The sequence below is a fragment of the Schistosoma haematobium genome, chromosome ZW (genome assembly GCF_000699445.3).
Source record: "Schistosoma haematobium chromosome ZW, whole genome shotgun sequence".
Classification (NCBI taxonomy): domain Eukaryota; kingdom Metazoa; phylum Platyhelminthes; class Trematoda; order Strigeidida; family Schistosomatidae; genus Schistosoma; species Schistosoma haematobium.
This window is the reverse complement of record NC_067195.1, coordinates 86,983,148-86,998,407: the sequence shown is the minus strand read 5'-3', so window position 1 is coordinate 86,998,407 and position 15,260 is coordinate 86,983,148. Positions and strand designations below refer to the sequence as shown.

Sequence of the window (15,260 nt, the reverse complement as noted above, 5' to 3'; positions counted from 1 at the left end):
AAAATATTATCCATTTATAAAAACTGTTATTTTATTGACTGTAAAGTGGTTTTAAACTGATAAGGTCATTTGAATATTGCTATTATATTATTCTTATGATATGAACACTCCAAAAACACAAATACATTTACTTAACAACCGATAATATAACAGTTTTTATTAAAATAGAATTACATAATTATCAAACTATCCAGGAATGATTGAGATTATGAATCGATTTATGTTAGACCACCATTCGAAACATGAAGGCACTGAAACGTCGTTTCGTCCTATTTAGAAATTCCTCAGCAGCGCCCATACACGATCCCGCTCTCAGGATTCGAACCCAGGGTCTTCGGTCTCGCACGCCAACGCTTAACCTCTAAACCGCTTAGCCGGCCGGCATTCAACTGCGTTAATGTCTAATCTCAACCAATCCACAAAATTGTACGACTATCTTCCATTGTATTGAGATGAATAACTGTCTCTACGCGACACGGTTTAGCTCCACTGGTCACAGTTTCTCACAAGAACTCTGAGAATTCCTTCAAATAGCTAGTCACTAGTGAGCACATGATAATTATCAGTATAGGGTCGTGGAGATTATTATGTTTTTAATTGAGATCATGAACCCATTGATGCTAGACAACCATTGAGCACTTTTGAAAAGTCTCACAATAGGACAAAACGATCATCCAGTGCTTCCAGGTTTTCAATGGTTGTCTAACATCAATTTCAATCAAAAACTTAATAATCTCCAAAACCTCATACTGATATATATATGGATAATAAAGATTCATTAATAACTTACTCATTTTCATCAATTAATGTAACTGTAATATGTACATCTTTTTTCCATGTACTTGGACATTTAGAATTGAGAAAAGGAAATACTAAATGATAAATATCACAGAAATTATTAAAATCTATATCCATTACTAAATAACCATCATTCATTAGTTTATATGTAACATTATTATCATTTTGTACAGCTTGTATAAAACATAATTGTTCTTGTTTTGATAATATATTTGGAATTTGCATTGGATCATTATAACTACAATAAACAAATTGGAGGAAGGGGAGAAGAATATAATAAGATGAATAACAAAGATTGAAATAAATAAGTAAACAAAGTTATCTTTGTTACCAAATTCACTTGGTTTTGCTTTATTTGTATCTTTCCATTGTTATTTAGGACTGCAATTGATCAGTCTCATGTTGGCATATGTGCATCCTGTGAGGGTGGCCTCGATATAGTCTTAAGTCACAAGCTTCTTAAGCAAAGATGGATAGTGGCTAGCAGTGGAATCCTATTTCAGACTCATCAGCTGGATGTACCTACATCCCGGAGTATAAGCAGTACTCGGAAACATTACGGTTTGAAGATGTTATCGATAACTGCATCTCTGTGCTAATGTGGTGTGGCAACTCGAACTAATGTACGTACGTACAAAGTTCTACGTTGTTACTGATTGACTGACTGACTGATACATTGTTATTATTTGAGGGATTATCACTGAACTGTTGAGGCTATTAATTATCTTCACTAAAAATAATTTTGTTTAAAATATTGACTGATCACTTATTTGTCAGTAATGTCATTTTCTTCAAACTTTCAATGTTGATAGAACTCAATCGATCACAAATCAAAGTGTCTCAACTTCTTAAACATTATCTTTGTGCTAGGTAGTTTAACATGATCAAACTGTTCGTTAGACATCAATCAACCAAATAATTCATAATAAATCCACTTAGTATTGTTTGCTTATATTTTCCCATTGATGTTTAGGACTACAATTGTTCAGTCTCTTATTGGAATGTACGCATCCTATGCGAACTACCTCGATATTGCCTACAGTCATAAACTTTGTAAGTAAAGATGGCTAACAATGAAATCTATGACTCACGTTTCGTTCTATTAGAGACTCGTTAGTTGAATTGATAACATGATATTGTTTGAATCAAATAGTACTGTGTTTGAATCTTGGAATGAAAATCAACTCTCAAATACAGATACATTCAGCTGATCTGTATCAAAAAGAATTAAAAATGGATCATAGATTCCACTGCTGATCACCATTCATCTTTGTTTAATAATCTCTTCAAATCATTAAAATTTCGCATTAAAATCATTGAAACACTTTTAATTCATGTTTAATATTGAAACCCGACTGCTGTTGCTACTTTGACGTGGTGGTCAGGCTTGCCTATCCTGATGAAGCAACCGAGCTATACTGGCTGGAACCACCGTTCCTCAAAGTTCTATCATGTCAGACAGATCGGTTGAAGAGCGGTAAGACTAAATGCAGCAAACCCAAAGTCAGAAGGCGAAGTCGTACTGCTGACTGTACAAAAGTGTGACGAGAGTAAGGTGTTTCCTTCAGACAACTAGCATAATAGCGATACTGTCTTCCCACAAAGGTAGGGTGAGGTTAGAAAAAGTCGACCGTAACAACGCACACCTTGCCTTATCACACGGACTCCCGTCTCCGGTGGTAAGGTCACAAAAAGTACGGAGCTAACAAGAGACTTACTCACAAAACGGTCGTGTGTGACCGAGCTCACTAAGTTGTTCCTTGGGCATATCGGTCACGCTCACAAGTCACTAAGAACACTCCTTAACCTCATTTCCTTTTCAGGTACCTGAAGAAAAATCTTTCCACGGTGTGGGAAACCGGGAAACGATAACCACCCTCATTCCTTTCACAGCACTCAGGACTTAATACTGAAATCAATGTAGAATATTTGTGATCAAAAATATAAAAACAAAAAGAGCTGTGCTTGTAATTTTTCAATCAACCAATTAATCAATATATATATATATATATATATATGTATATATATACATAGAAATATAAAATAATTTACCCAATAGCCGGTGTACATATTCCACCAAATATTGTAAATGGTTTAAATCTTAATTTAAATTTATGATTTTTCATTAAATCAATATCTTCTTCATTATAATGATTATCATTATCACCATGGTAATTAATTATTGTTGTTGATATATTATTTTTTAATGTATAATAATGAAATTGTATTCGTGTATCAATGACACGTCCACGAATAACAAATAATTTTTGTATACCAGTTTTAGTGATGATTGTCTAAATAAGGAAAAAAAAATTAGATTATGTTCCTTTTTTAGTTTTGTGTTTTGGTTTAGAACACATAAATTAAAAACAAAATTTTTTGAAAGAAAAGCAACGACGACAATAACAGCAACAACAACAACGACTATGACGACAACAACAACCATGACAACAACAACAACAAGAAAGATATTTGAAAGAGAGAGAGAAAGCGATACATTTGTTAAAACAATAGATGGCAACAATTTGAAAAAAGATCAATGTGATATTTAATAAATTTTAAATTTAAATGAGTGATTTATTGATTTTTATGGTAAAAATTAAAAAATAATAATTTATGAGTTTAATTAAATAATATATATATATATATATATATATATATATATGGAATATATCGAGTCTTGTGAGGCGGGAACGTGGATATCAACTGTTGAGGAGTGCTACAGTAGGACGAAACGGCCATTCAGTACTTCCAAATTTTTCATAATGGTTCACATTCAATTGACTCATGATTTTAACTATTAAAATTACTATAATATTCATAAAAACTCCTTCTCATATTAATCAACATATGCTCAGTAATGACTGGCTTCAAGAGACACTCCTGGAGTTCTAGTGATAAGCAATGACCGGTGGAGTTCAATCGGGTCTATTGTAATAAAGTAACTCAATGAAAACATTGGTGGATGTGTCTATCAATTTCGTGATTTGGTTGAAGTTAGACATTAACACTATTGAATGCCAGCTCAGTGGTCTAGTGGTTAAGTGTTCGAGCGCGAGACCTGAGCTCGAATCTCGCAAGTCGGGGTCGTGAGTGCCAACTGTTGAGGAATTCCACAATAGGACGAAATGCTCATCTAGTGATTCCAAGTTTTCTATGATGATTTAGCTTTAATTGACTTATGATCTCAATTATTGAAATTAATGTATCAACTATGTTTTTTTCGTTTTTAAAAGTAATATTAATAAATGTTAATGATAGATCTCTCAAAGAAAATAATGAATTGTGTGGACTGTTGGGATCTATTTATGGACTGATATTATACATATTATTTTTTTATTGTATAATTGTTATTGCAACTAAACTATCTGCATATTCATGTTCCTCTTATTATAAGCTTCCATTTGATGTATAGACTATTATGATACGATTTGCCGTTCTTGAGTTATACCCTGTTTATCAATTACTATCTCCCTTATTCACAGACACATTTGGCTAGATCTTGTGCAAATGTTGTTTCCTATTTTATGGTACGATGTGGTCTATTTGGTTTGTATATAAACTCAGTATGTTTGAAATACATGATTTTATATCGTGGAGGCTGAGATTGGTGTTCTGGTCTCAACAGGCAGGGTTAGGCAGGAAGAAGGATCAATAAAGACTTTAGAATGTTCACACGCCTTATTGCTCCAGTCGATAATTCAGTGTTCTTTAATTGTTGGCATCATTATGTTATATATTAATACGGACACAAGGCCCACAAGTTATAATTGAAAGTATGTTTAACTATATCATTTAATAACATTATTAAATCTATCCTTTGAATTAGATCATTTCAATTCAGTTTTTTTCTGTTTCTATTTCTATATCTTAAGACAAGTTTAACAATGTAGAATCTGAGTACATTTTTATATCCTGTATATTTGATTCACTGAATAGATTGTAGTCTGTTAACTTGGTTAACAGGAGAAATTGAAATAGCATTAATTGTGATTATTCACCGTAGTTGCTTACAATTGAACTTGAATAACGTGATGACCTAATCAGGGTATATTGGTTGGAATTTTCATTTGTTTAGGTTTGAAATGGATTTATTATTTTGGTAGAACACTATTACTATTTGCTATTGATTGCTTTGATTATCATACTAATGTACATTTTGTGTGCTTTTTTTTCTAGCTTACTTTACTCACTCTGATCCGAACACTCCCTTAACAAGTAAAGTACTTTCAGGCTAGACATGAACTACTACATATTAGATGGATCTACCATAGACTGAAATTAAAAGGTACTACCATATAAAGTAGTTTGACCGGAGGACAGTAAAGCTAAATAAAGTAAAATTAAGATCTGAGGTATAAGTCACAGTGCTGGTTGTACTGCGGTGTGATGGAAGTAATGTATTAGTCTCAGATAGGCAACACCCATAGCTGTAGTACTTTATCACAGTGGAAGGACGGGGGCTAGAAGCGGTTGATTCACCACACCTTACATCGTGGATTTTCGGACATTTATAATGTGGCCTTACAAGTTCAGAGATAACCTAATGAAAACAATTTATAGAAAGACCGTGTGTAACCTGCTTCCTCATAAATATGTGTAAACAACTTGATTCAAGTCAAAAGTATTGATTATTGAATACTGACTTAGTAATTCTGTAGTTACTCATGTTATTTTGGTTCGGCATAGTGTGGGTAGGAATTAAGAGTTTAAATATAAAGTTTAAATAGATATTCAATAGTTTAGGCGCGGTTGTTTTAACCAATATCAGTTTTAGTTGACTTAATACTTAAAATAATAAATCTACCATTTGAATACCTGACAATCACTAGTAATCATTTCTTAGTTTCACAGAAGGTTTCTATATTTTAGCCTCAAACAGAAGGCAAAATGTGGGAAATATGAAAAGAATCATTAGTTTCAAAGTTATTCTAGGTACAGAGAATAGAAATATTTTCAGCTTTATTAATGACCTTGATATCTTCATAGCATCTGGAAATGTGTCAACATTAGTGACAGCTTTGGTGGTTACCTAATCATAATATGACACATAACCAGTCGTTTTGTCGAAATGTGTGAAGCGTTTTTGTTGAACATCCAATAGACCAGATATTTGAGCGTATTATCAACTCCTAATCTCTGTAAGGGCTAACGCTTTCTTGTTGTTAGTGTTAAAGACTGTAAATGATCAGTCTCTATCGGTCTATGGACATTCCACGCTGAGTTCTTTGATCTTTCTATTTAGTCACAAGTTTTTATAAAATTCGGATAGTGGTTAGCACGAATTTTGTTCTATTTGGAACCTATCAGTTTGACGTACATGCTTATCAAATAAAATCTATTCCGTTTGTTCAAGCTAGTAGCTATTAAGATCATTTAGCTCAATAGTTAACGAATTTTAGTTTAAGGTGAAAATTACTTCATCAACATAGAGATTCAGGAATATATAGCTTTTAAATCACAAGGAAAAATGAATAGAATACCCTAGATTCAACGCCAGATACTATTTAAATTTATTGGTTAAAGTTAGACATTAACACTGTTGGGTGAAGGAGAAGATTTGTAGCTCAGGTGGATGATTTTGATGGAGTTTCGCTCTCTAAACTGGATGAGCTAGAAAGCTTCACAACCAGACTATTCAGCTCAGAGAACAAAACTCCATCAAAAACTGCCGGATGTCAGCTGGATCAGTGGTTTAGAGGTTAAGCGTACATGCACAAGGTTGATATGTCCTGGATTCGAATCTCACGAAGCGTGATCGTGGATAAGCACTGCTGGAAAGTTCCATATTAGGATCAAACAGCTTTCCAGTGCTTCCAAGATTTCCATGGTGGTCTAGCTTCAATTGACTCAGGAATTCAACTGTTAAATTATTTAAAAAAAAACGATTGTTAATATAAAGATTAATCATAAACTGTGTTATTGAAGTGATTTGCTTACACAACTTACTTTAGCTACTCTACCATATTTTGAAATATCTTGATTGGTATTATCTTGATTGAGTAAAAATTTTAATTCCAACTTTCTAAAGTGAAAAGAAAAGAAAAAAAGAAAAACGCCCATAGAGAATGAAGAAAAGAAAATCCTGATTAATTGAGCCCAAAAAAATAATTTACGTAAAGATTTGAACCGACCAACAGGGTTTACATTCTTTTTAGTGAATTCTATATGTATAGAATGTTTTATTGAAGGCGTGGATCTGCAAAGCAAGAAAAGCATATTTATAAATGGAAAACATCTGGAACTAAAAACAACTGTCTGTCAACCAATACCAAAGTCAGAATTTTCAATACCAATGTCAAAACAGTTCTACTGTGTATGGGATGGAAACCTGGAAAACTACGTAAGCCATCATCTAGAAGATATAAGTGTTTATTAACAGTTGTCTACACAAAATACTTTGGATACATTGACCAGACACTATCAGCAACAACCTACTATGGGAGAGAACAAACCAGATTCCAGTGGAGGAAGAAATCAGGAAGAAGTACTGGAAGTGGATAGGACACACATTGAGGAGAGCACCGAACTGCTTCACAAGGCAAGCCCTCACATGGAATCCGCAAGGCTAAACAAAAGAGGAGAGGAAGACGAAAGAACACATTTTACCGAGAAATGTCAGCAGATATGTGAATAATGAACAACAGTTGTATAGAACTAGAAAGTAAGGCCTGGGACAGAGTGTGTTGGAGAATGCTGGTTGGCGGTCTATGCTGCACTGGGAGTAACAGGCTTAAGTAAGTAAGTTACTATAAATAGAGTAAGTTGAATCGAAGGTTCGTAGATTTAGGTTTTATAGGCAATTTAAATAGAAAGAATCAAAAATCTAAAACGTTTAATATTTTTCTTTACCACTCCATAATGGTGAAATGAAAATTCACTCTATAATTTAAAACATTTGAATAACTATCCAATAGTATTTTACAGGTCTTCATTTTGCTGGGTATAAGATGAAGGTCACTAATTTTTTAAAAATTCTTTCTGAAAAACCGTCAAGTCCATTTTTCTATTGTGATAGGCTCACTGAAGATAATGATGAACGGTGGCACAATTTCGTGGATTGATTGAGTTTAGACATTAACGCATTTGGATCCCGGATTGCTCAGCGGTCTAGAGGTTAAGCGTTCGTGCACAAAACCGAAAGCCTTGGGTTCGAATCCCACTAGCAGGATCGTGGATGTACACTACTGAGGAGTCTCATAGTAGGACGAAACGGCAGTCCAGCACTTCCAAGTTTTCAATGGCGGTCTAGCTTTAATTAACTCATGGACTCAACTATTAAATTACTAATAATAACTACAAAAATCCCCTTCTGATAACAATTTTATATTGTAGTTATAGTATAGAACGTTTCGATGGTACTTCGCTTTGTGAAAGAAAGATCGAAAAATAGTAGGAATGGATTGACATAATTAGAACGCGTATATTGTTTACATCAAAACCATCGATCATAAGAAAGGTAATTGAACTCGTTCAACATTCGAATATGCTTATGTTTTAAATAACTAGTCAAATATACAAGACTGTTAATAGTTGATTGATAATGACATTTATAAATTGGTTACACACAGAATGATCTAATGATTATGTAATGATGAGTTCAACTTATATATAGTTTGTTCAAAATTTAATTATATAATCAGTGTTTAATCAATCTATTAAAGACTCAATATATTATGATATTCAGTAGTTGCATATAATAAATAGGTAGGCCCAAACCTATAATTCCTATTATTTTACACTCGTTAACAACTTTAGTTATATAATATACCCTTGTGGGCCAGGGTAATTTTACATTGGTTTTCAGGAGAACCAGTCACCATCCGGACTTTCACGTGACAACCTAAATAGTACAGCTCAACCCCGTTTAACAGGAGAGGCAGACACCATCCAGGCTTAAATTTTATAAACCGAGCAGTACAGCTCAATCCCGCTTCGCAGGAGAACCAGACACCGTATAGGCTACAATCTGAGTAGTACAGCTCAATCATGTGGCGCAACCACACAGGTACCAAGCACACTGGTGGACCACGTTAGCAACTTATATCTGAAGTTTTACTTGGAACTGATCTTTCATGTGAGATTTTAAATCAGAGTCACATAGTGTAATATGGTTAATGTTGTAATAATAATCAAAACCACTTGAAACTAATCTCTTACACCTTTATACTTATATCGATCAGTTTAATCCGTATTCAGTATGTGTTAAAGTTTGATATTGACAATGTTACTAACATCATGGTGAACAGTAACACGTTTTAGGGTCATTTATACGCTTGACCTTGAATAACTTACAGTTTTAATCAGTTAACATATTTCTTTTTTAATCAATGATAACCATTTTTACATTCTTATCTCTCAATTAATGTGATAATGATCATTAATAAGTGATAATGATAATGCTTATAATGTTTGTGAATTAAGGCTATATCGACGTGATACACAGAGTATGTATGTATGCTAATAAGAGACTGATCAATTGTAGTCCTTAACATCAATGGGAATATTCAAGTAAACAATACCAATTGAATTTAAACTTCACCCTATTGCACAAGCAAGTGACCATCAGGACTCAGTCCTTACGCCTGTTGCTTCTCGTGAAGGAGCATAGGCCGCTCATCACCATTCTCAATCCAACCCTGTCATGGGCAATCCTTTCCTGATCTTTCAACTTGTTATTCATCCTTTTCATATCTGATTCTATTTCCCAACGTAATGTGTTATTTGGTCTTTCACTTTTCCGCTTCCCTTCAGGATTCCAAGTTAGTGCTTGCCTCATGATGCAGTTTGATGTTTTGTGTAATGTATATCCTATCTATTTTCATCGTCTTTTACTAAGTTCCTCTTCATCTGGAAGATCAATACTCAGTAGATAAGTGAATAATGTGATGTCGTTTGAAGCGAATGGTACTGAGTTCGATTCCCAGAGTAAATATCAACTCTGAGATTCAGATAGATCCGACTGACAAGTCCCAAATAGGACAAAATGCGCGTCCTGGATTCCACTGCTAGTCACTATCCACCACTGCTTAAAAAGTTTGTAGATTAAGGCATTATCGAGGCAATCCACACAGTATTTACGTATGTATGTAAGTGACTGATTATTATCAGTCCTAAACATCCATCGGAGGATTCAAGTAAACAATACCAAGTGAATTTAATGATAATTGTAGTTATCAATGATAGACTATAATTCAGATAGACAAATGAATTGTAGAAATTTTATTTCATTTTCAGAAAAATTTGAGTGAAGTGACGTTTTCTAAGCTGAATAGTTTAATTATAAACTTGCACAATCTATGTCATCTAGAAAGACAGTGACATTTTTACGAATGAACTATTCAGATTAAAGTACACAACATCAGTAAAATCATCTTCCTGACGTATACATCATTTTGACCATCTCGAGTATTATACAGATTTACATTTATCAAAGTACTATTAAAAACTGAACTAGGTATTTAAAAGTTGGTTCAATTTACTTCAGTATTTCTCATTATTGAGTACAAATGATGTTATATAATGTAGGTTAAATCAAAAAACTTCATGTACAATCTTATCAAACAAACCAACGGATAATATATTTACTACATATAGATATATTAGATTCAATAACCTGAATATTTAAACAGTTGAGATCATGAGTCAGTTGAAACTAGAGCATCATGGGAAATATGGAAGCATTGGATGGATGCATCGTCCTAATATGGGACTCATCAGTAACACACATCCACGATCCCGCCACACGAGATACGAACTCAGGGCATATCAGTATCGCGCGCGAGAGATTAAACACTAGACCTTTGAACCGGTCGGCATCCAACGGTGTAAATGTCTAAATTCAACTAATCCACGAAATTGAACGACGCATATACCATTGTCTTCAATGAGTTACTATCACACAACAAACCCAGTTGAACTCCACTGGTCATTTCTTCTCACTAGGAGTCCATGGAATACGTCTTGAAGGGAGTCACTATTGAGAATATGTTGATCAATATCAGAAGGGTTTTTGTAGATATCATAGTAATTTCAATGGTTGAGATCATAAGTCAATTGAACCTAGACCAACATGGAAAACCTGGAAGCACTGGAGTTCTAGTGAGAAGCAGTGACCAGTGAAGTTCAACCGCGTCAGTTGTGAGGTAGTAACTCACTGATGACAATGGTGGATGTAACGCTCAATTTCGTTGATTAGTTGAAGTTAGACATTAACACCGTTGGATACCGACCAGTTCAGTGGTCTAGTGGTTAATCACTCGTGCGCGAGACTGATATGTCCTGAGTTCGTATCTCGTGTGGCGGGATCGTGGATGCGCACTTTGGAGGAGTCCTACAATGGGACGAAACGGCCATCTAGTGCTTCCATGTTTTCCATGGTGGTCTAGCTTCAATTGGCTCATGATCTCAACTTTTTAAATTGCTACAATCTCCACAAAACCCCTTCTGATACTAACCTGAATATCATTAATTATTAGTAGCCACTTAAATATTGATAACTTCTCATATAGTAGCTTGCTTCATATTCATCTGATAGAATCTATCTAATTAATGTATACATTCTATCAACTTCATATGATTAATTCAGTGGAATTATAGTCATATTTTAAACTGCACTTTCCTTAATCAAACAAGTCAACCTCCAGCTGAGGTGGAAATCATGAAAAGACGTTGGAAATGAATAGGATATACATTACACAAAACATCAAACTGCATCATGAGGCAAGCACTAACTTGGAATCCTGAAGGGAAGCGGAAAAGTGAAAGACCAAATAACACATTACGTTGGGAAATAGAATCAGATAGGAAAAGGATGAATAACAAGTTGAAAGATCAGGAAAGGATTGCCCATGACAGGGTTGGATTGAGAATGGTGATGAGCGGCCTATGCTCCTTTTTGAGGAGTAACAGGCGTAAGTAAGCAAGTAAGTATCCATTCATTACAACATAGATTGTCGTTTACTCCAAATAAGGGTTAATACATAGTGATCATTTTCTCATCAAACCCTTACTACTAACTTCCTATCGGTTTTATATATCATTAGATTACTCCTACACTTAAACCATACAATAGAGAAATGATAAGAATTAAGCATAGAAGCTTTACCTAAAGGTTTATTTATGTAAATAATCATTCAATCAGAGTTTAACACATAATCTGTTAATTTTCTAGAAAGTTTCGTAGGAAATTCTATTCGAATAATATAGTTACAGTTTTCTTCTGACTTTTGAATAACTTATTGAAGAATTCCGCTGAAATTTAACACATATTGAACTACGAATTGATGTTCTCATACTGTGGTGCGTGCTACTTATATCGATGTAAGTAGTATATGACGTGAGTTAAAAACGCAATGTCTCGCAGCAGAAAATGAGGAAAGGTCAAGAAAGGAAGAGTGACAACACAATGTAATTTGTAAGAAAACAGATGAACAATGAAATGTGAGACAATGGATTGATGTTTGCAACAGGAACAGTCCAGGTCGATATGATGAAATGATATTTTGCAAATTAACGATATGATTTTTTTATTTTACCAAGTAACTCTGTAATCTTGTGCTAATTCCAAGTCGCTTGTCCTCACCTGTGTTCTCCTTCACTACAATACTTTCATAGTCAGAAAAACTTCAACAGTTCTCCACATGATGTAAGACAATAGGTATCATTATGTTATCACTGATCTACATGTATGGATTCACAGAACTTAGCAATGAAGTTAAACGATAGAAATATTCATGATTTAAAATTTGAGACTAAACTGAAAGCCCCCTACCCCCTACTTACTTTTTATAATTTATAGTTATAAGTCACATCGTATTGGGAAAATTAAATCAAATTCGCAACCATAAAGAAACTTTCAATAAAGATCTGACTTATAAGATGGTGGAGAAGATTTGTTGCTCAGCTGGTCAACATCAAAGTCTACAAAACAAACTCTGAACCATACATAGAGAAGTTCAAACACTTCACTTCTACCTGAAGCTTGTACTGATGATATCGTTCAGAAGAACAATCAAAATCCCACAACTAAACCGTTCAGCTCACAGAATAAAACTTTATCAAGATCTGAATAGATCACTATAACTCAAACACACAAAGATGAGGATAAAGAAATCAAGACAGAGTGAGTGAGTGAGTGAGTGAGTGAGTAAGTGAGTGAGTGAGTGAGTGAATGAATGAATGGAAGAGGATAAGATTAATAGTATTTCATAGTGGAATATTAAAGTATTATACAATTTGTAATAAACTGAAATTAAACTTAATCTACCATTTATTACCCCCTCCCTCAACCCCCTCCCCATAAAAAATCAATATTTTTAATGATCTATTTATTCACAATAGAATAATCAATACGCATAATCTAGATATTTTGGTTAACATTTTATTGATCATTAAAATGTAATTTGGATCAATAAAATCACTACTAATAATAGTAATAACAATAATAATACTTATTATTATTGATTGTTATTGATTATTATTATTATTGATTATTATAACAATATTGATAATAAGTATGTGAATCATATTATATGTAAACAATTTTGAATTATTTACGCTTACTGATTATGTATATATGAGTAAAGTCAATTATCCATAAAGTCATTTACCCATAATTAAACTATGCACATACAATAAACACTTAAATATATACAACTTTTAATGACTTAATGATGATATATTATGAAAATAGATATAAAATATACCCTTGTGGGTCAGGGTAATTTTATATTAGTTTCCAGGAGAACCAAACACTATCCAGGCCTAGAATTTATAACCCGAGCAGTATAGCTCAATCCCATTTCATAGGAGAATCAGACATCATATTAGGTAGGCTTTAACGTTATCATCTGAATAATACAGCTGAATCCTGTGGCACAACCACACAGATATCAAACACCCTGGTGAACCATTCGCATATACATTCATATACACATTCATGTTACGTGTATAGTTATTCGGATCAATGATCGAGTGAATCAATTATATACAGCATGAACAGACTAAAGTTGAGTTATTCCGTTTGCCGAACCATCGAAAATATCTATAATAACTCACGTGCAATTGAGTTTGTTCACATTTAATTCGGTTAAACCGTTTTGTTAACTTATTTAACAGATAGAGTCATTCGTACAATAGCAACTTATCTATACCATTGTGTCTTTATTACTGTTGCGAATGAATGAACATGTATGCTTGAGCATTTGCTTACTGCTTAAGCATTTATTCACACTGCTAGTCTTACTACTAACCGCTAAATTGATTCGATGATTCATTCATTCACTTCACTATGTATATATATGTCCATGTTATTCATCTTCGCTGCTCTATCTCGCCTAATTGTACTCGCTTACTCGTACTTATATTCGCTGTCTCACTGGCTCGCTCACTTGCCTGCTTACCTTTCAGCACAACTCTTTCATGCTTGTTTAACGCACCTGTAAATGTGGATATCTGTGTATGGTCCCATAATAAACGTAATTAACACTTCATATTCGCCTTCTGATTAATATACTGTTGGGGTGTTATCTAGTGACGGTTATCAAGATGAATTGTATACGAAGTTTAAGGATTATATGGAATACCAAGCACTACATATCAATGGTGAACCTCCAATCTCATATAAGATTATCAGTTCTACAATAGCAATATTATGAAAATGTTACATACCCTTTTGATAACCTTGAATTGATTTGTTTACCTTCTTGTATTTTGTTTACATTATTATTATTATTATTATTATTATTATTATTATTATTATTGATTTTATCATTCATTTGAAGTGTAGAACATTCAGAATGAATATTTTCATAGGGACAATTTGTTCTACAATTATTAATTTGACAATTATGTTGTAACACTGAATTCTCTATAGAACTAGGTAATTCTTCATATCTTTTTAATAATGAATTCATTCGATGTATATCATTGAAATGATTATATGAAATAGATTGATTTGAATCTATCCTATTATGATTGTTATTTAATGTGGATGATAGAAATGAAGAGGATTTTGAATAGTGTGATACAGTTGAAATAGTATTATCTTTATTTTTATTCATAGAAGATACATTATTTTCCCCATGATAAATATCGAATAATAATTCTTTAATATCATGAAATGTTTGTCGTTTACCTAAATTAGAAGTTGAATTGACTGGGGTCTAAAAATAAAGTATAAATGAATAAATAATATTTGGTCATATGTGACCAGTTTAAATGATTGATTAAAGTAGTATGTAAATAAGAAATAGGGAGAGATATGTTTCTTGATGATGATTGAAAAACGATGTTACTGTAGGTGAATAAAACTCCCTAATATACACCATTAACATATACAGCTTTGAATTTAAGCCATTAGACCATGTAGTTAGCATACATAGGTCATTGTAGAGAACATTGCAACTTGGTCGATAGCATTCGATCTATACTAAGAAGGCCTTGACATACATGACATTAGA

At 33.3% G+C, this 15,260-nt stretch overlaps 1 protein-coding gene across 1 annotated transcript in view; it reads right to left on the bottom strand.

Moving 5' to 3' along the window:
• Positions 1–15,260, bottom strand: part of MEF2A_1 (myocyte enhancer factor) — a 36,870-nt gene that overhangs the window by 7,665 nt on the left and 13,945 nt on the right. Inside the window, exons 3-6 of the mRNA XM_051212596.1 lie at positions 14,470–14,963; positions 6,748–6,823; positions 2,851–3,092; positions 791–1,036 (exon numbers count right to left, since the gene is read on the bottom strand). Of these exons, the coding sequence (XP_051072788.1) occupies positions 791–1,036; positions 2,851–3,092; positions 6,748–6,823; positions 14,470–14,963 (1,058 nt within the window). The remainder of the gene's footprint in view (positions 1–790; positions 1,037–2,850; positions 3,093–6,747; positions 6,824–14,469; positions 14,964–15,260) is intronic.